Source organism: Chelon labrosus, assembly GCF_963514085.1.
Source record: "Chelon labrosus genome assembly, chromosome: 21".
Lineage (NCBI taxonomy): Eukaryota > Metazoa > Chordata > Actinopteri > Mugiliformes > Mugilidae > Chelon > Chelon labrosus.
In genome coordinates, this window is record NC_140354.1 from 2,338,525 (window position 1) to 2,358,525 (window position 20,001).

Consider the following 20,001-nt stretch of genomic DNA (forward strand, 5'->3'; position numbering starts at 1 on the left):
ATATTCAAAGAAATAATCCATCATCTTATAGAAGAGACAAGAGAGCGCTATAAGGTACTCTGGGCAATTGGGACCCACCTCTCTATTCACTCTCTCTCTTTTGGGGGCGGGTTTTAGGCAACGCCAGTCTACTCCATGACTTGTTTCATTGTGTGGCGAGACACTTGGGAGACACCTGACGGCACTCAACATCCTTTCAGTCTGTTATTAAGGTAAGCGCAGCATAACCTTCTTTTAGTTTTGAGAGTCTGACATAATGCTTTTTTTGGTCAGTTCCTGTGAGTGAACTCCATAGACCTTACAAACAGCCGCATTTAGACAAATGTTTTGAGTAAGTTTTCAATTGATTACATTGTAACTCACGTCCGCAGTTTTTTGCTGAGTAGATAAAATGCTTTGGTAAAACTCACTTCCATGTGGAAAAGAAACTGAAACTGAGTTATTTTACTTTATGTGAACCCCGGAATAACCAAAAAAAAAGAACGAGCTATTAAAGGAAGTAACACAGCAAATAAAGATTTTTTTCCCAAAATATATTATGACGTGTTCAAGACATAATAAAAATATGAAATGACCAAATTCAAGAAAATAACCTGTGTTATTCCTCTTCCTCATGCACACATTTCACTTTCATTTTTATCAATGCCCTTTGTGTGTGTGTTACCCCTACCGGCAGATGCAGAGGTGGGTTGTGATCTGTTGGGCTCTCCTGGCCCTGGTTGGTGCCGAAGAGTGTCCAGATGGAGGGAGATGTGAAGCAGGTCAAACTTGCTGTCATGATCCCACCAGTGGCTATGAATGCTGCCCGTTTGATCAGGTAAATATGCTTCTGCATGTTAACACTTGCAAGCTGTGTATCATTTTCCTGCGCATTCACTGTAAGATACTTACTCAATTTACTGTAACTGACTACATCTGAAGCAATCATTCATTTGGAAATGTTTTAGAACAAAGGTAGAGTTGCCTTTTCATTGTAATTGCACAAGCATTTGGCCATAAATCCCAATTTGACCCTAAAATATTCCATATTTATCTGCAAATTCAGCAGATAAATCTGATTTATTTGTTTAACATGTAAACACTTAAAACACCATGTTAAAAGTGCAGTTACAATAAAAACTTGTCAAAAACCAACTCAAGCAGTCACCTATGTACAATTAAAGCATACAGACAGCTAAATCTAGATAAAGCTAGCTTAAGTTAGCTACAGCTGGTCTTGATGAAAGCAAATAACCTGAAGCAAATGTTGTCAACACTTTTTCTATTCATTCACCATATATAATTTCTTAACATCCACCACAATGTTTATTTTCAAAGAAGAAACAATGAGAAAACACTGCTAAAAACCTACCATGCTAGCTGGTTTTAGCCACAGCTAGCATAGACTAAAAGCTTTGTTTTCCTTAAGTTCTGTTTGATAATTGTTTTCTGTAATTATAATATGTAAGTTTTAAGGAATAACCATTACTAATTTAGATTAATCTATTCGGCATACATGATTCAGTCCGATCATTGAGATGATAAACAACTAAACTTATTAGCACACAAACAAAGTTAACAAGCATTAGCTTAGTTATATAAGCTTGGGATAGGTGATTGTTGTTATTATTATTATTATCATTATTATTTTGAAAACTATAATAACATTATTATTTTGAAAACTATCTCCAAAAACCAGACATTCATACACATACCAGACATTCATACCAGTCTGATAAAGCGCTGCAGTACCTTAGCCTTACTAGAATAATTCTCTCTTTGTAACATAGTTAAATGTACACATCAGATAACCCTTCTCTCGTACTCTAAAATAAACGTAATTAGACAGTGATGCTATTCTTCCTCAGTGATGTTTTACTACTTTACGAGCCAGATAAAATCTCAGGCCTGAATGAGCTGGTGTGATAGTCGTTTGAAAACTTTGGTAGTCAAAATGTTCCTTCTCCTGCTGTCTCCACAGGCGGAGTGCTGTGGGGATCATGACCACTGCTGTCCTGCACACACGCTCTGCGATATAGCCACATCCAGCTGTGTGAATGCTACTGTGTCCATCCCCTGGGTGGAAAGAACCTCTGCTGATCAACCCAGACTTAAAGTGAGAGGATCACACACTCAGGGTTTCCTGACATCATAAGCACAGATTAAATATTCAGTGTGTACACCTGCAGTAACGTTGCCCCTCTTCCCTACCCACTGCCCAAACAGTCCTTTAGGATGATCAAGACGTACATGGGGGAGGACGATGACAACATCTGCCCCGATCAGTCACGGTGCCCTGCTGAGTTTTCATGTCTGAAGGCTTTGACAAGGTTTGGCTGTTGTCCCCTAGCTCAGGTAATCTAACTCGCACATATAAGACAACTTTTCAAGAATTCCCATATATGGTTTATTAAATAGTGAGCCTTTAAGGATATTGTTTGGGGGAAAGGAGTTATGAAGGAGTTTTCTTTACCTTTGTTTAATTAGGAATAAAAGTTTCATCCGTTGTGCCTGACTGGTTAGACTGGATTCAGAAATAAAAACACAGTTTCAGCATCATTTGGTCACCAACTGCTGAACACTGGAAGATCCAGTGATTTAGATTTAATATATACTGAACCAACTTTAGGTATCTGAGTTGTCAATCTTGTTTCTCGAAATCTTGTTATCTCATTTAACACCAAACCTCGATACTGTCATTCTGTTTGGCTCAAGAGGGAAATGTGGTTTTTATATCGCTATAGTACTTAAAAAACAGATGACGAAGTCCAAATTCATATAGTAAAACTTCTGGTTAGGCAAAACTTCCTAAAGCCTGGTTACTTTTTTTGCTTGTTTGCAGACTAAGCTGTTTCGCTTCACTAAAAACAAACAATACTGTAGCCTAGAAGTGATCGCTGCTATTGTGGGAAATTTGTTATAAAAGCTGCAACTGTGGTTACTCTCAAATAACAAGTGATGTTTGTTGCTGCAAATCAGTCAACTGGATAGATTTACAGCAAATCTATCATTTTCAGATTCAAATGATTCATTTATGAATGTTAGAGTACAATATTTCATTGTTGTCGTTTTTTTTTTTTTCCTTTTTCAAACAGGGAGTCTCCTGCTCCGATGGGAAACACTGCTGTCCTGAGGGCCACCAGTGCAGCGAAGACAGCCGTTCCTGCGTCAAAAAAGGTTCAGCTGCTACAAGTACTTTCAGCCTAAGCTCCCTTGTCATCTTCTTTCATCCATGTTTGACTTTTAATGTATCTCTGATGTCATGACAGAGGATTTGACTACAGTCCAGTGCCCAGATGGAGTGTCAGAGTGCCCAGATGGTACCACCTGCTGTGAAAATCCAGAAGGAAAGTGGGGATGCTGTCCACTCCCACACGTAAAAGATTGGCCGATCTCTCTTATTAATTCATAAACTGCTGTTAAATGCTAACATATTTCATACAGAAGTCCGATATGAATGAGGACAAAGTCAAATGATTGATTTGCATGTTCCCTCTCAACATACAGCTGTATTCATACTTTGCATCTTATCCTGACGTCTTATCCTTCGCTTTTCTAAGGTGACTTCATTGTCTTAACAGGCTGTGTGCTGCAGTGATAAAGCTCACTGCTGCCCTGAAGGGACCACATGTGATCTCCCACACTCTAAGTGTATTTCCCTATCTACCAAAAAAGAAATGCCAATGTGGGCCAAGCTCCCAGCCAGGATCAGAGCAGAGTGGGAGAATCAAAAAGGTCCACATTCTTGTCTTGCTGTGAATGCCCAACTTACTTCCCTGTTCTGATTAGTTTGTAATTATTCTTGTCTGCATTCGTGGAACCTTTGTTCTCTGTGTTTGTATATTCAGAGGGTGACCACGTGACTGCACAAGCGGTTTATGAAGCAGGAACAGAAAAAATGCCTCAGGTTACCACAGCCAATACGGTTTCTTCCTCTGTGGAGTCATCAGTCACTAAGGCAGCTGAGGGTGAGATTGTAATCATGCACTGAATTGAACAGCATATACAGCAGACAGTGTGCTGTAAAACACACAATGTGAAACAGATATTTATGTTTTCAGGCACCTCTAAACTCTTGAATATTTTTTGATAGTTTAAGGTACATATTTACTAAGAGACTTTTTTTGAGTTTTGATTTTATAATATTTGTAATGACTGCATTCATTTCAGTGTAAGTGTTCAAATGCATGAAATTATTTACCGTTTAATCATTTCCATGTCTGTTTAGACACCTTTGGTGCAGTGGGGCTGTTCTGTTAAGGCTAAAATGAACAGAGCTGTTTTCCTCCTGACTTCAGTGTGTTTGGTTATTGTAGTGTGCCATTATTATGACTCACTGGTGTTGTTAATCTGATGCAACCAGTATAACAAGTTCAGAAACATGCATTACAAAAGTTTCTAACCCAGTTGTGATATTTGTGTTTCTGTGTTTGTTTTCTAGGCAATGGTGTCCACTGCAATGCTACAACAACTTGTCCTGATGGCAACACCTGCACCAAAAGTAAAGATGGCTCCTGGGCATGCTGTCCACTACCTCAGGTTAACACTAAGAACAACATGCTCTCAAATGTTTCTAAACCATTTTTTGTTGCATTCCCCAACTTTTTGTGCCGTAATCAAAGTCACTTATGCAACATTTATTTCAAACAGAAGGCTGTCCAATATAGGACATCTTTGTGATGTTTTTCAAAACGAGTGCAAAAGAAGTTGCAAAATATGTACAGTATGGTATACCACATATCATATCTCTAAAGAAACTGTTCAGCATTTTAAGGAAATGGAGAGTTGCGTAAAAAATCCATTTCCCTAATGTGTGTGTGGTTACTATGCAGCTTTTACCAGTAGCCTGTTAGCTAAGGTTAGCGTCTGTTAATCGGTGAGCCTAAGGGGGAATGTGGGCAGCATTTGTCACCTGTGGACAGAGCAAAGCCTTGAGATATTATGTTGTTTTTACCTTTAAATACATTGCATAGGCACAAGTGTAGCATCAGTTTTCTTAAGTTTTGGCAGTAAAGCAAAGTGATGTATCTTATAAATTACACAGTCCATTTGGCCTCTATCCTCTGTCCCTTAACAAGCTCTATGACTGAAAGCATTGCTTTCATGTTGTATTAAAGGCCGTCTGCTGCGACGACCATGAACACTGCTGCCCTTCTGGCACCACCTGCGACCTGGCTACCTTCACCTGTCAGGACACCTCAAGCTCAGCACCCATGAATGAGAAGACCCCTGCATTTACCACTGCAGCACCCACTACAGTTTCAACTACAACGCAGGTAACAAGCACAACGCAGGAGGAGGAAACAATGAAGCCCGAGGAGGACAAAGTGATCAAAGCACAAGAGGAGGAGGAGGAGGAGGAAGAGGGCAGGATTTCTTGTGGCCCCCACACCAATGCCAGCTGCCCTGAGCACACCACCTGCTGCTTCATATCCTCATCTAAAAAGTGGGGCTGTTGCCCACTGCCTGAGGTGAGCTCTGCGTCCTGCAGCCCTCAGCGAAAACGCTGTAAAAGACCTAGAAGTGTTTGTCTTAATAACTTACTGATTTTTTATTAATTTAAATGGAAGAAAATCTATAGATACATATCCTGTAATCAACATGAAGCCCAGGTTGTTTTTTAAGGCTGTTTCTCAAGAAGCAGCCAGGAAATCATTGTTAGCCCTAATTTGCATGAATGTATGCTATTTAAGACTATAATTTCAGTCCATTTCGTTTTCATGATCTGAGAAGGTTGACCTTTTTCACAATGAAAGAAGAACTGAGAAACAAGATGTGAAAGCAGCACTTCCTCCCTCACTTCTCTCCCCAGGCGGTGTGCTGCGCTGATGGGAAACACTGCTGTCCCGCTCAGTACAAGTGCGATGAGGGCGCCACATCGTGTGTCAAAGGAGAAGTTGTGATCCCGTGGTACACCAAGATTCCAGCCACCACCAGCATCGAGGAAAGTCCCGTCTCCGTTAAGTGCAGCAGTGTGCATCAGTGTCCTGAAGACACCACCTGCTGCCAGCTGTTCTCGGGCGAGTGGGGCTGCTGCCCGCTCAAAGATGTAAGTGCAGTATGGAGAGAGTAGTGAAAGGAGCTTTGACATGGAAATATAACTCGCACAATCAGTATACATTGGTTGCATCAAGGTTTGCTTGTAAAATAAGGCCATTAAAACTAACCTTCTGCATGCTGTGTGTGCAGGCTGTGTGCTGCCAAGATATGGAGCACTGCTGCCCTCGTGGTTACGCCTGTAACATCGTCGCCAAGTCCTGTCAGAAGGTCATTATGCTGCAACTGGAGACCATCCCTTTGATACCGGTGTATCTGTCTGAATCCCAAGCTCAGGTCAGCCCATTGGACAACAAAGACATCCAGTGTGACAATGAGACCAAGTGCAAAGATGGAGAGACCTGCTGCAAGACGTCCGCCACTACCTTTGGCTGCTGTCCATATCCTAATGTATGAGTGATAACTCCCTCTCTTCTTCTTTATTTGAAGTGTCCTGCAGAGCTGAGCGCAGCTGTGAGAGAAGCCACTCATCAAACTTAAGTAGTGAAAATGATCTCTAACTTAACTATAAGATTAAAACACTGCTTACATGGTAATTCATTAGTAATATAAAAACAGAACATTCCAAAAGAAGCCATAATGAGTACTTTAGACTCTTAAATAAAGTTTGAAGACAGTATTTCTGTACTAAGAGCTGTACCTGCCGATGCTGTTAAAAAAAGCAGACTGTTAAAGCAGCACCCTTCTGTCTGTCCTCCCTGCAGGCGGTGTGCTGCAGCGACATGAAGCACTGCTGCCCCACTGGCTACACCTGTAATGGACAAACCTGCAGCATGAGCACGGGGCTTCGCTGGCCCATGCCCCAAGCCCAGCTCATGCCCCAAGCCCAGCTCATCCCAGTAAACCAAAAAGACGTCCAGTGTGACAATGAGACCAGCTGCAAAGATGGACAGACCTGCTGCAGGGCGTCCCCCACTACCTGGGGCTGCTGTCCATTTCCTAATGTATGAGTGATAACCCCCTCCCTCATCCGTCATTTTATCTGTTAGGCAGGCCAGAGGACAGTCAGTAAAATATTTGAAAGAAGCATAGCATAGAAAGCATAGACTAGACGTTAAATTTAAAAGATTAAAACACTGCTGACATCTTAATTCTTTAATTATGTTATTGAAGTAATGGAACACATAATCAGAGAACACTCTTAATGAAACCAGAATGAGGGCTTTTGCATTTTGAAATGAAAATTGGAGGCACTATTTCTCTACTTTCTTTCTGTACCTGTTCATGCAATTAATGGGCTGATACCAGAAAAAACAGGTGACTGATACAGCATCTGGTCTTTTCCAGACCTTCCTACATTTATTTTCCTGTTTCTGTCCTCCCTGCAGGCGGTGTGCTGCAGCGACATGAAGACCTGCTGCCCCGCTGGCTACACCTGTACTGGACAGGGCTGCACCAAGAACACGGAGCTTCACCAGCCCACGCCCCAAACCCAGCTCATCCCATTAAACCAAAACGACGTTCCGTGTGACGATAAGACCAGCTGCAAAGATGGAGAGACCTGCTGCAGGGTGTCCCCCACTGCCTGGGGCTGCTGTCCATCTCCTAATGTATGAGTGATAACTCCCTCCCTCTTCCTCCATTTTATCTGATTCAGAATGTCTGATGCCAGTCTAACCAGGTGACTGGTAAAAGCACCTCTCCTCTCAACTTCCTCCTTTTGTTCTTCCTGCAGGCGGTGTGCTGCAGCGACATGAAGCGCTGCTGTCCGACCGGCTACACCTGTGTTGAAAAAGGCTGCGCCAAGAACTCCGGGCTTCGCTGGGACTGGTGGTACAGATTCTCTGACAACAAAAAAAGAGCTCTAATTCTGTAAAAAAAAAAAAACAACTTAGCTGACATTTTTTCTGCATGCATCAAACATGCCTGATATAAGCGGCCAGCTCATAACAAAATACAGATCATTGTTATTCCAAGCACCACAAAGGGTACAGTTGAAACACTCCACAGGTAATATGGTTTTAATTACTGTGTCATCTGTTTCTGTTCTGCTGCAGTTGTCTGGGTTGCAAATTGCACTTCATTATTAATAATCAATAAATAGCTATACACTGAAGTTGAACTGCATGACCTTCATAAAACTATTAATTGTCTTTTTCTGAATATTTTTCATGTCTGTTAATTTAAGGCGGAAACAAAGTAATTCATGCTTGGTGCAACTTAAGCTTTGAATGTAACAGATGTCTCTACATTTTAAATGAAACCAATAAACAAGGGATGACAACATTAAAATGTGTCGCACCATTCATTAATGTATGGTTTCATATATTGAGAGTTTCTATATTTTATTTTATGTACAAACATGCTTGGCAATAAAGTATTTTCTGATTCTGATTCTGATTCATGGAACACCAAGCAGTTTAGAATTCATTTAAAGAGTTTGTATTGTTTATATGGTGTCGTGGGCCTAACTTAACGAAACATCGGTGAAGGGAGGTGCCCACTTGAAAACCCCAATGACATGCTGCATACTGCTGTTGTTTAGGCCAGGTTCCTGTTGTCTTCATGTTGCTTGGTAGCTATGGTTAGCTGCTGAGCGGGCCATACAAGCCAGCAGCGTTTAGTTAGTTTATGTTCTACAATGTTTGAAGTATCCTCTGCTGCTCAATGGGCTTACAAGCCAGCAGCTTTTACTTAGTTTATGTAGATTAAAGGTTAATTGTCATATCACATGACCATAAGGTTTGACAGGGCCTCTTAGTTGAACAGGGCCTCTAAATGTGTTTTGCCTGGGATCTTGGCACAAGGGATTGTGACATCTTATCCTGTGTATTACTGAATATATCGCCTTTCATTTACAATATTTATTATGAAATTATTCCTTTGCATGAATAAAAATGTGTGTATGCCTTTGCTATATTAAAAATGTAAAAAAAAAAATTAAATGTAAAACTATTCAAAAAGAGATTACGAAAGAACCTGTTACAGAAAGCAGGTGATTTACGTCTTCTTGTAACTCGTGACAAAACTGGTTTCTTTATCATTACTTCCGGGATGGAATTGCCTATTTTAAGGTTGACGTTGCATTGTTTGAGCATTTTTATGTCGAGTTTGATATAGAGATTTCCGTTTACTGCGTGGGATTATGGGAGCACTGTCAAAATCGGTAGAAAGAAAAATTGAAACTTCCGATTACACATTTCCAAAATAAAATACCAAATACCAACAGAAGCGTTAGTAACATTGACTGTATATACAAATGGTAAGGAAAAAAATTAGACCAAGGAACATACGATACAAATTCAAAGCTACACAAATGAAAAACAAACAAACAAACAAAAAAAAACTGTCAGACATCTCAGTTCTGTATATAAATGTAGGTATTTACATTTAACCTGACAGTATACAAAGTATGTATAAAATTTAATCTATGTACACTAAGTCTATAATAACCATTAAGCACATTTTAAGAAGCTTCATTAACTACATTATTATTATTATTATTTTTTAATATTGCTTATAAAATAAGATAATCCTTTCATTTATCCCACAGTGGGGTAGATGATCAGAGACATTTCCCTAATAAGAAAGCCCTAGTTGCTTTATTTTCACACAAAATCAAACAGACAAATAAAATAATAATAAAACAAAAAACAAACAAAAAAAACATATTTTCTCCTCCGGAATCCAAAGGCCCAACCTACAATTGTTTTAGAAGACATGTAGTACTCAATTTGCATTTTCTGCGTAACACAAATTAATAAAATGTAATAATAAATCAAACTATTCAGTAAATTAACGACATGCATAATCACATGTATGCAACACTATAGGAAACAATGACACACAACACAATGCCTTTTTGTACCCATTTACTTTTGTACTCTTGTGTTACAGGTTTCATGTCAACAGCTGTTTCGTGTTTGTTTCTCTTACCAGTCCAGTCCCTAGAATGTGATTTTAAATTTATAAAAAAAATGAGTATAACATTGACGGTCATCACTTCATGCAGTAAAATGTTCTTTAGGACGTTTTTATGTTGCCATTTTAACAGATAACAATGCTGAAATTAATGTCTGTTTGAATCCAAAAATTTTACTTAAAAATGTATGCTTTTTTTTTTTTTTTTTTACTTAAGCGAAGAATGTCATCATGTCCCCAATAAACAGCACCTTAAATTGGACTCAATGTAAAGCTTTTATTTTGAAGACCAACATGTTGTATTTCCGATGTTTCCCTTGTTACGTCCTGTTAACTTGACGTGCTTACGTTTTGACGTATGAATCATCCTTCTCAAGATGGCGATGCACCTGTTTCTCCGACGCTGATCCTTGTTGTTATCTGCGCAGCGTACGAAAACAAACAGTCTGGAACACAGTGTAACTAAACTGGCGACGGTTCGAGAACGGCTGGAGTGAACTCCGTCGTTCAAACATGTCCACAGAGGAGCTGTCAGCCTCGGACAGCGAGGCTGTGTTCGCTAACGCTGGGGAGCGATGGGCACCGGTGGGCGCTGTGGCCAGTCCCGAAGATGAGAGCGGCAGCGGGGGTAAGCCGAGGCATAGAGACTCGTCGTCGTCCGCGGAGGATGAAATGGCCGCCAGGATGAGGAAACTTGAAGAGGAGCAGGACTTGCTGAACTCCTCTCTCCTCGCCCTCACCTCTCACTTCGCTCAGGTTCAGTTCCGACTCAAGCAGATAGTTCACGCCCAGAGCGAGGAGAAGGAGAGGATGCTGGCCGACCTGGAGGAGTTCGCCTTCAGGGGCTGCCCTCATGTGGTGGGCTGCAGGGCTCAGGATGCCGTGCAGATGGAGAACTCGGTGAGGCTTCTGGTCACGATCTGTACCACTAAATATAACAAGCGTGATCTCACACACATCTATCCCTGTGTCTTCACATACAGTTAAACCTTAGTGTGGAGTTTTCATTCATGACCACAGGTGTATTGTTATGCTAAGCTGCTGGAAAGTGTTTGCATCTTTCAGCATGCTAGAACAATCTGCTTTCAGCCTCTTATTTGAGAAGATTTATTTATTTATTTATTTATTTTTTACCTGATCTGACAGTTAACTATATATTTTTGAGTTTTAGACAATTTACAGATGAATAATCTCAGGCTAGATGTGGATATGTCACTGTCAAGGGTTTGCACACTTACATATAGTGAGATATTTACTTATTAGAAAAGTAAACATGTGCATCAAAGACACCAATAAATAAACTGAGAATATAACCGTGGTCTAAACAAAGATAATCTGCCATTTAACTCGTATGTGCACAAATCGACTGACACAACCAACAGTCAGATGTGTATAAATGCTCAGACACGCACGGAATGACTGTGTGTGGTGTTAAACTGAAGCGACTCTGCGGCTATAAGCTTTCAGATTAAAAACGTTGCGTCACACGGAGGGCTGCTGCGCCCACCTGGGCTTTGTTCCCACAGATGTCTTATCTCTGGTTGGAAAATGTCGCTTTCTGACTCACAGCTGCACAGGCTCAGTTAAAGAGCCTCCAGCAGATCACTATCTGTTTAATGAAGGCTCCTGTGTACACAGTGGTGTTGAAGGAACCTGGTTTGTCTTTGCCTCTGTTAACTCTGTATATTTAGACTTGTCCTTTCATTAGCTGCGCGGAACATGACGTTATTGCTCAACATGTGTCCCGCCACCTAAAGCCCTTTGTCTTTATTTCTCTCTCGTCACATGCTTTACATGCAGGGCGATCTGGTGAGTATGATATTGGTGGTAGTGAAGCACTGGTCAGGATCTGCTGTCGTGACTCAGCCCTCACTGTCTGTCGAAATTAAAATCACCTTGTTCCCCCTGTCAGAGTGAGCGGGAGAAGAGGGAGCGCCTGGAGGCTCAGAGGGAGAAACAAAAGGATTTGATATTCCAGCTGAAGACGCAGCTGGACGATCTCGAGCGCTTCGCCTATCAGGAGGGCAGCTACGACTCGCTGCCGCAGTCTGTCGTCATGGAGAGACAGAAGGTGGGCCTGTGGAAATGCAAAAATATGATAATCCTGTCCTGTCCATTCATAATGCCCCCAAAAATAATCTTGAGTGGCTCCCCAAACAAACAGACCCTACCTCAAAGTGTCCCCAGCTGTCTGTTATACTGAGCACATAGTGATGTTTACCTGCTTCAGATCAGGTGTAACAAGTCAAACATCAGTTCTTGTAAAGCTTCAGGCTATACAGTGTTAGCATGTAGCAGTGTTTCTCTCTCTTCTTCTGTCATGACTCCTTTCCTTTAAAAAGTGCACCGAACAGCCACATTTACAACAGACGCTGGTTTATGAACACAACAAGACAACATGAACACACTGTAGGACTTTGCAGTATTTATATATTAGCCTTCCAATCACTCAACGGTGTTCTTGTTTATGTGACTGAAAGTTGTATTCAAGGAAGTCCAGGTTAATCCTCTGTGGCTTTTTAAGTGTATCACATAGTCGCTGTAGCTGTTTAATAGCTGGCTTGCATATGGCTAGGCTCTCAAAAGCCTCGTTACACTTGTTGCCTCAAACTGCAGGGAGACACTGTTAGCAGTTAGCTGGTGAACATGGTTGGGCACTTAGTCTGATGTTTTAGCATTTAAGAAACAAAGTGATAATATGTTATCTCTTTCCGTCTGTCTTCCAGGTCATCATCGATGAGCTGATCAAAAAGCTGGACGTCAACCTGAACGAGGACATCGGGAACTTGTCGCCCGAGGAGCTGAGGCAGAGGGTGGACGCTGCCATTGCTCAGATAGTAAACCCAGCCAGAGTCAAGGAGCAGCTGGTAGAGCAGCTCAAAACCCAGATCAGGGACTTGGAGATGTTCATCAGCTTCATCCAAGGTATGCAGGCTACTGAGCTGTTGCAAATCTAGTTAATATCGATTAGCTTCCATTTTTAACGAGTAGCTTTTCTTCCAAAAGATGAGGTGGGTAATCCTCTCCTGTCAGATGGTGGACACAGTGAGCAGCCGCAAGCAGCAGGGACCAACACCAGAGGTCCAGGAGTGAAGAAAGGTTTGTAACTTCATATGCAACATGGGCTGTAAATAAACTACCAAATGTCTTTTGGTTGTAAAAAAAAAAAACAAAAAAACGTCCAACGAAAATAGAATATTCAAATTTTGTTAGTAGAATCCTTTACTGTTTTACCTTTTTTCGTAGCGTTTCACTAAAAATCTAAATCTTTTCAATCCTGAAAACACATACAGTATGCGCCAAAAATGTTCCCAATGACCCTGATTTTCTTCTGGTTCCATTTGTCTCCCTGTAGTCGACCCAGAACAAGCCCAGAGGATGCGAGACACGGGCCTGCACCTGATCCAGAAGGCCCTCGCTGTTCTGCAGATTTTCGCTGCAAGCCAGTTCGGCTGCGCATCTGGCCACGTCCCCCAGAGCATGTGGCCTCAGGATTTACCAGGGCAGGACTACGGGCCCCTGCTGCAGCGTCTGGAGGCGGCTGTGGAGAAGGTGCGAGTGTTGGGTTCTCGTAGGCATCCTTCTGTCGAACACGTGGTCAGTTACACCAGCAACTACTCCACCAGCAATACTCTTGCTGCCCGAGACGAGCTGACGATGTCTGTGAGAAAAGAGCTGGCGATTGCTCTGAAAGACTTGCTGTCTCACGGCCTCTTTTCACCCTCTCAGACAATGAGCCTGGTCCTAGCGCCCATCTCCTGCCTTCTGCCTTACAGACCAACCCCACAAACCATGCACCCATGGGAACTCTTTGTAAAATACTACCAGTCCAAAAATGGGAAGGCCTTTGTGGAGTCACCAGCCCGTCAGCTTTCACAGTCCTTCAGCCTGCATGTAGGCAGCGGCCCGGTGACTGTCACCCCCAAACAGTCTCTGCTGTGGGCCATTCACACTGTGCTGAAGGAGCACGGACGCTACAAGCGAGGACCAGACACGGAGTTCAAAGCTCTGGTGTGCATGGCTCTGAACGAGCAGCGGCTAGTGTCGTGGCTCAACCTGCTGTGCAAGTCCGGCACTCTGATTCACCCACACTACCATTCCTGGAGCTACATGGCTCAGACCGGCTTCGAGGGAGCCCTGCGCATCCTGGGTCGCATCAGCCACCTCAGGTTCAACCTCCCCGTCGACCTGGCTGTTAGGCAGCTCAAGAACATTAAGGATGCTTTTTGATTCTCCCACACTTAGTCTCAGAGTTAAAGGCATTTAATCAGCTAAACTACACTGCTCTTACCTAGCATTCAGGACCAAAAGCATGACTTTGTGCTTCAAGTATGTAACCTTTTTAAGGTTATTTAAGCAGCCATCCATAAAGTAAAGTGCAAGTATGTGACGTCTAAAGTACATGCATGGATGGATGGTTATGTTGTGTCAGTCCGCACATGTTAAAAAGCCAAAATGTTGAGAAGACAGCGCTACTTGTACTGTAAACATGCCTTAGAATGGAGATTACCTCATGGTTAGTAAAGCCTTCTTGACCTTCGCAACCTGTGCTCATCATACAGTATCATTCCCTTGCTGTAAATGACAGTGTACCTATGCAGCAAACATTGTGGGAGACGGCAGACTTGTACAGTAAACAGTACTGTAATGTGGTTTCTGGTTCGACAATCCAGGAAGAAAATGAATGAAACTTTACTACTGTGGCTTCTCCATAGTGACCCAGGGTTGGCACTGGTGCATGTTTATGGTGAAAAGTGCTCCTATTGTTAAATTAATTATTTATCTGGTTAATCATGTGTAGCACTCGTCAGTTTCTTACAGTGTCCAAAATGTGAGACATTTTTGCAAAACATTGACTACCAGTATGTCGCTCTCAAGTGTGGCTGTTTCTTCACTCCATTTTATTTCTGATGCCGTTGTGGTGTGCCAACACCTTTCAACCCTGTATGAACTGCTGCTTTTCTCCTCTTCCAGGTGTAGTCACGTGAGGACAGTGATCTCATATTTGATATGATTGTAGGATGTAAATTAGTTTTATTTCAGTGCGGTTTATTTTTATCTTCCTGAGACAGCTGAGTTGCACGTATCGTACCCTTAATACCTGAATGTATAAACCATAGATGCTGTTAAGCGGAATTAAGTTCATATCTACTGTTTGTTTCACTGCTGTTTATCTTGATTGAACCTTCAGTGTTCCACGTGTATGTATCAACACTCTGAGAATAGGTGCGCGGGTGAAATGTATTCCTCCATCATAGAGCACTTTCTAGAGTACTTTATTTAGTACATCCAATGCAACGTTTTACTCATTCTTTCCCAATTTTTTGTTGTGTTTTTATTTGTGTTGTAATTTACGTAAAGCAACATTTATTTATTTATTGGATTTCGTAGCTCAATAGTAGTAGAGCAAATCAGAACACTACGTTAGTAGCTGCTGTACTGTAACTGTAGCAGGTCCGTCTGGGAACCGTAGACACATTGGATCATTTAATCGTGCCATTTGTTTTCTTTCTATTTAATCACAGGTAACATATATTTGGGGGAATGAATTGTGATTATATTTAGGTTTTTAGTATTTAATGCATATCTGCAGCTGTAAACAAGTCAAAGGTAATAAATAAATCGCTGTGCTGCATAGGGAGTTTCTTCTCGTCAGTGTTTGAGAATGTGCGTGTATATTTGTTTTCTTCTAACTTTATTTGATCATATTTTACATAGAACAAGGTCAACATAACATCCTCATTTTTACATTTGCCTCATTTGTCTAATAAAACAAAATATAAACTATATAGATACATTACACTATAAAAGTACACAATAAGAGTGAACAACAGTTCAGAATAACTAGTTATCTTGAATGACTTGGGTTAATTAATCAGGCAGATTGATTAAATGTACACAGAGAGATCAAGAACATTTGGACTTGGACCAAACAAAATTTCTATTAAAATGTATTCCATAATAGTATTGAATCTTGTTTCTGGATGTTATACTGTGGTATTATATATGTGTATCATCACATATATAATACTCTACTCTTCTCTCTACTCTGGTAGAGAGAAATATTTTACTTTTTACTTATAGTTGAAATTTTAATTACTGCCACAAAATGTGTATTGTATGTCTGTGTTCTAATTAAATAAGGAAAATTACTTATAGATTAAAAAACATATACGTATCATATTATACTTTTAACATTATTATATCAAAATGGCGTTTCCATTTGAACAAATGTTCCATTTTAAAGAAATAAAGTTATCTCGACTATTAATTAACGAACTGGGTATTGTTTCCGGAAGTGACGTCTGCAGCTCGGTGGGTCAAAGTTCACCAAAACCCTTGGTACTTCCTTTCCTGTTAGCGGTGGCGGTAGAACAGCATCAGTGAGTGAGATTTCCCTTTAAACAATCTTCATCCATCGCACCAAATCTGTCCTATTTCATTGTTTTTATCACAACACATCTATGTCAAACACTCCTTTAGCTAAGATGTGTACATTATTTTTACGTATTTTTATTTGACGAGTGAAGAAAACGTGAAATTATTGCAATGCTTCGTTCCCGTCGCACTCTTTTCAACATGGCAGCTTCCTTGATGTAGACGCTGAGTCTGCACCTGAACTGTCTGTGAAAGGCGACTGTTTTATATGTTATGGCTCCACAATATTCTAATTTGGTTTTATTTTAACTTAGCAAGCGTTGCCGGCGTCCGTGGTGTGTGTAGGAGCAAAATAAATAGTTGAAAATTTCTTCTAAAGTAAATTGCTAGCTAATGCTAATGCTAATATATCCGGCCAGTCAGACAGTAACGAGGTGAAAATCTCCATTGTAGTTCTAGATTTCGGTGTGTTTTGGACCTGTTTATACCTGTAATGTGTAAAGTGTTATAGTGTTTAAACAAAGTTGTCTCTGTTATAGAAATGGGCAAGTTCATGAAGCCTGGGAAGGTGGTGATGGTCCTAGCTGGACGCTACGCCGGGCGTAAGGCTGTCATCGTCAAGGTAATTTGTGGCTCTCGGTGCTCGTTAGCTGCTGCTAACGGTGCTAGAAAAAAACATGATGGGTCTGCTCATATTCCTGCATATTTACATGGGAAGATCTAATGGATGAAATCAAGATATGCAAGGATGTCCATTTACCTTTCCTATATGGTTTCATCAAAAGCTCTCGAACTTATACAGCTGAATGTTGGGGAACTTTGTAAGGGGCTAAAGGTTCCTGCAGCAGTGTTTCCATCACAAAGATCGCAGTGTCCAAACCTGCTCCCAGTACACCACAAATGTATAACTACTGTTGTATTTAATTGCTATTTTTGTATTTATTTAACGTTTTCTTTTTGAGCACTGTCCTTAACTGTATGCTGCTGTAACACTGAAAATGTCCCCATTGTGGGCTAAATTTAAAGGATTGTCCTAATCCCAGTAGTTTAAGGTAAACATTCTCACATCCCTGCTGGATTCTTGATAAGGCCTAACCTATGTCATTGGTTTACCTATCATAAGATTTCTGTTCATGTTTTACAGCACAATGAAAGTAGTGACAGATTTTTAATAGTCATAGATAATAAATACTTTGAAACCATTTTGTCCTTGCAGATGACCAGTGTATCAGATTTTTAACAGTATCCTGTTGTTGCCTCTTTTCAGAACATTGATGATGGCACCACTGACCGTCCTTACAGCCACGCTCTGGTCGCAGGCATCGACCGCTATCCCCGTAAGGTGACCACAACCATGGGCAAGAAGAAGATCGCCAAGAGGTCCAAGATCAAGGCCTTTGTCAAGGTCTTCAACTACAACCACCTCATGCCCACCAGGTTAGAGCCCAGGATTGAGCTTACGTCCTGTGATTTTACTTACTGTATGTCATTCTCTTCAGTTACCATGGTGGTGATGAATTTAGCTTAGTAAAAGATCTTACTTTTTTTTTTTTGTTGTTGCAAGGATCCAGTAAGTAAAAGCCCTGGTGATCTTGCACATTTACAGATGGAGCAGCTCAGTGCATGATAGACGCAAAGCTATCCTGGTTCAGTGAATCTAGTGTGGATTCGAAACACAACACATTAGTTCAGTGTAACAAATAGTAGATATAATTACATTAAGTGTTCAGTCGTTTTGTTGCACTGGTGGCAGTGTGTGTTGATGTGTTTTGAATGAAAATCATTTAGTGTTTAAATGACCAAAAAAAGCAGCATATCTTTAGCTTTTTTGTGTGAAGTGGTTGAAACGGGTCATCAGCTGCCAAATAGTTGTAGATCACATTTCTACTAATGGATTGATTCCAGCTCTTGATCTGGTGATTTAATGAGGTATTGGTCAGAATAAAATTATCTTACTTTCTCGGATGCAGTTTTGTTGAACAGATGCAGAAATCAACCTCAGTTTTATCCTCTGGAACATTGGTGTAGCTTTGAATGCTATTCCTTCACCTTTGTACTTGATGTGCTTAAAGTGGTTCTCGGTTGATTGCACACAAGGTTTTTAACACAAAACTCTCTAAACCGACCGAACTAAAGGTGGCTGTCAACATCAGATCTGTTGGTAAAGTTGGACATCAATCTGTGCTCGTCTCATAACTCACCAAGTTTGAGTAAAATGGGTGCAGAGCAAGCTGCTGAAACCTGTTCAGTTAGAACTACAGGGTTTACACATGTTTTAATGGATATGTTCCTTTTTTCTCCAGATACTCCGTGGATATTCCTCTTGACAAAACTGTTGTCAACAAGGATGTGTTCAGGGATCCTGCTCTCAAGCGCAAAGCCAGGCGGGAGGCCAAGGTTAAGTTTGAGGAAAGGTGAGTCTCCAGGTTTTCTTCAGCATCAAATAGGGCCAGTGCCAATGTTTGTTAAATGTGTCCTCTGAAATGCTTTAATATAGAACAGGTTCACATTCAGACGACTGCTACTGTGTTGAGTGTTACATGTAATGTACAGTCATCAGTTCTTTCATCTGAGAAACTATGCTGAACTTTGTTTGTTCTGTTTCCAGGTACAAGACGGGCAAAAACAAGTGGTTCTTCCAGAAGCTCAGATTCTAAATTCACTTGGTTTCACAAATAAATGTTTAAAAAAAATGGATACCTGTTGACTCTTTCCTTTGTCTCTGCATTTTCCATCTGGTCGTTTTGTCAAATGGTTAACATAGTCTGGTATTAATATCGAGCTGAATTACTATGAAAATACACTTTAAATGTCTGCAATGGTGATACATTTTCTTTGTGGGGAGATGCAGATGCCTAAACATCCTCCTCTATATTCATTTAGCAACAGTACTATTGCACAGTGGAAAAAACACTGGCTGCTGTTTAATAATACAGGAAATGAGAATATTTGAATAACAATGGCAAGTGTTAGAGAGCCATTTGAGTACATTTTTTAAAAAAAACATTTTTATTAGCTATTTTCAGAACACATTACAAGAAAAAAAAAAAGATACAACATGCAAAGAACACAAAACAATAAAGCAATAACAGGCAGCCGTACAAAATAAAAGGCAAATTACATTTTGTTGTGAAGTGCTATGAGGACAAAGATACTTAGGATAATAAATAAACCTGACTTAATTCATATTGGAGATACACTGGGGAGGGATTAGCTTAGCTCCGATATACTCGATAAATGGTTTCCAAATTCGATCAAATTTGTCAGAGTGTATTGTGTGTCTCAGTTTCTCTAGCTTAAGTTGCTGCAACACCTCAGCCACTGAGACCAGTTTGGCGGCTGAGGAGACTTCCAATGGAGAAGAATCAGTCTTTGTGCTAGCAAAGTAACAAATTTTGTCATGTTGAGTTTAACTCCAATGAGAGTCTTGTTATTCTCTCCTGCTACACCAAAAATGGCTATCACAGGATCTGGCTCAACCACCATTTTGAAAACATCGGACAGTGTTCCAAAAATTGAGTTCCAATAGGTGGACAGTTTAGGATAATGCCAGAATGAGTGAGCTAGAGAAGAGGGTGATACTCTGCATCTGTCACAGGTAGAGTCTACCCCTGGGAACACTTTAGAGAAATGAGGGTGGTGCAGCACCCTGAACTGAATAAGGCCATGTCGAGCACAGATTGAAGCTGTGTGGATCCCCTCTAAGGCCTTTCTCCACTGCTCTGT

General features: G+C 40.8%; 3 protein-coding genes across 4 annotated transcripts; all 3 read left to right on the forward strand.

The window, feature by feature from the left end:
• Positions 1-128: 128 nt before the first annotated feature.
• grna (granulin a) lies at positions 129-8,370 on the forward strand. Of its 2 annotated transcripts, XM_084569874.1 has the most exons (15): positions 129-212; positions 677-817; positions 1,961-2,095; positions 2,206-2,334; positions 3,075-3,156; positions 3,249-3,355; positions 3,561-3,714; positions 3,828-3,947; positions 4,421-4,518; positions 5,097-5,450; positions 5,792-6,028; positions 6,169-6,426; positions 6,741-6,980; positions 7,365-7,586; positions 7,712-8,370. In XM_084569874.1, exons 2-15 carry the CDS (start codon positions 677-679, stop codon positions 7,850-7,852), a joined length of 2,418 nt encoding a protein of 805 aa, XP_084426000.1. In that variant the 5' UTR covers positions 129-212; the 3' UTR covers positions 7,853-8,370. The 2 variants fall into 2 exon arrangements, with proteins under 2 accessions (XP_084426000.1, XP_084426001.1); XM_084569875.1 differs by lacking the exons at positions 129-212; positions 677-817; positions 1,961-2,095 and having other exon boundaries at positions 3,075-3,155; positions 3,247-3,355.
• Positions 8,371-9,912: 1,542 nt separating this feature from the next.
• On the forward strand, positions 9,913-15,532 carry rundc1 (RUN domain containing 1). The gene is made up of 5 exons (XM_084570205.1): positions 9,913-10,797; positions 11,810-11,968; positions 12,624-12,822; positions 12,904-12,996; positions 13,253-15,532. The coding sequence occupies exons 1-5, from the start codon at positions 10,411-10,413 to the stop codon at positions 14,125-14,127; spliced, it is 1,713 nt and encodes a 570-aa protein (XP_084426331.1). The 5' UTR covers positions 9,913-10,410; the 3' UTR covers positions 14,128-15,532.
• A 704-nt stretch (positions 15,533-16,236) lies between these two features.
• On the forward strand, positions 16,237-18,972 carry rpl27 (ribosomal protein L27). The gene is made up of 5 exons (XM_084570226.1): positions 16,237-16,280; positions 16,815-16,897; positions 17,543-17,712; positions 18,579-18,689; positions 18,884-18,972. Exons 2-5 carry the CDS (start codon positions 16,817-16,819, stop codon positions 18,930-18,932), a joined length of 411 nt encoding a protein of 136 aa, XP_084426352.1. The 5' UTR covers positions 16,237-16,280; positions 16,815-16,816; the 3' UTR covers positions 18,933-18,972.
• Positions 18,973-20,001: the final 1,029 nt, after the last annotated feature.

Bases quoted from the DNA above. Each gene is read 5' to 3' on its own strand.
- grna (XM_084569874.1), top strand. From the start codon at position 677: ATGCAGAGGTGGGTTGTGATCTGTTGGGCTCTCCTGGCCCTGGTTGGT. The intron at 3,356-3,560 runs GTAAAAGATTGG...TTGTCTTAACAG, and splicing joins GATGCTGTCCACTCCCACAC to GCTGTGTGCTGCAGTGATAA. The intron at 7,587-7,711 runs GTATGAGTGATA...TTCTTCCTGCAG, and splicing joins GCTGCTGTCCATCTCCTAAT to GCGGTGTGCTGCAGCGACAT.
- rundc1 (XM_084570205.1), top strand. From the start codon at position 10,411: ATGTCCACAGAGGAGCTGTCAGCCTCGGACAGCGAGGCTGTGTTCGCT. The intron at 10,798-11,809 runs GTGAGGCTTCTG...TCCCCCTGTCAG, and splicing joins CCGTGCAGATGGAGAACTCG to AGTGAGCGGGAGAAGAGGGA. The intron at 11,969-12,623 runs GTGGGCCTGTGG...TCTGTCTTCCAG, and splicing joins TCGTCATGGAGAGACAGAAG to GTCATCATCGATGAGCTGAT.
- rpl27 (XM_084570226.1), top strand. From the start codon at position 16,817: ATGGGCAAGTTCATGAAGCCTGGGAAGGTGGTGATGGTCCTAGCTGGA. The intron at 17,713-18,578 runs GTTAGAGCCCAG...TTTTTTCTCCAG, and splicing joins AACCACCTCATGCCCACCAG to ATACTCCGTGGATATTCCTC. The intron at 18,690-18,883 runs GTGAGTCTCCAG...TTCTGTTTCCAG, and splicing joins AAGGTTAAGTTTGAGGAAAG to GTACAAGACGGGCAAAAACA.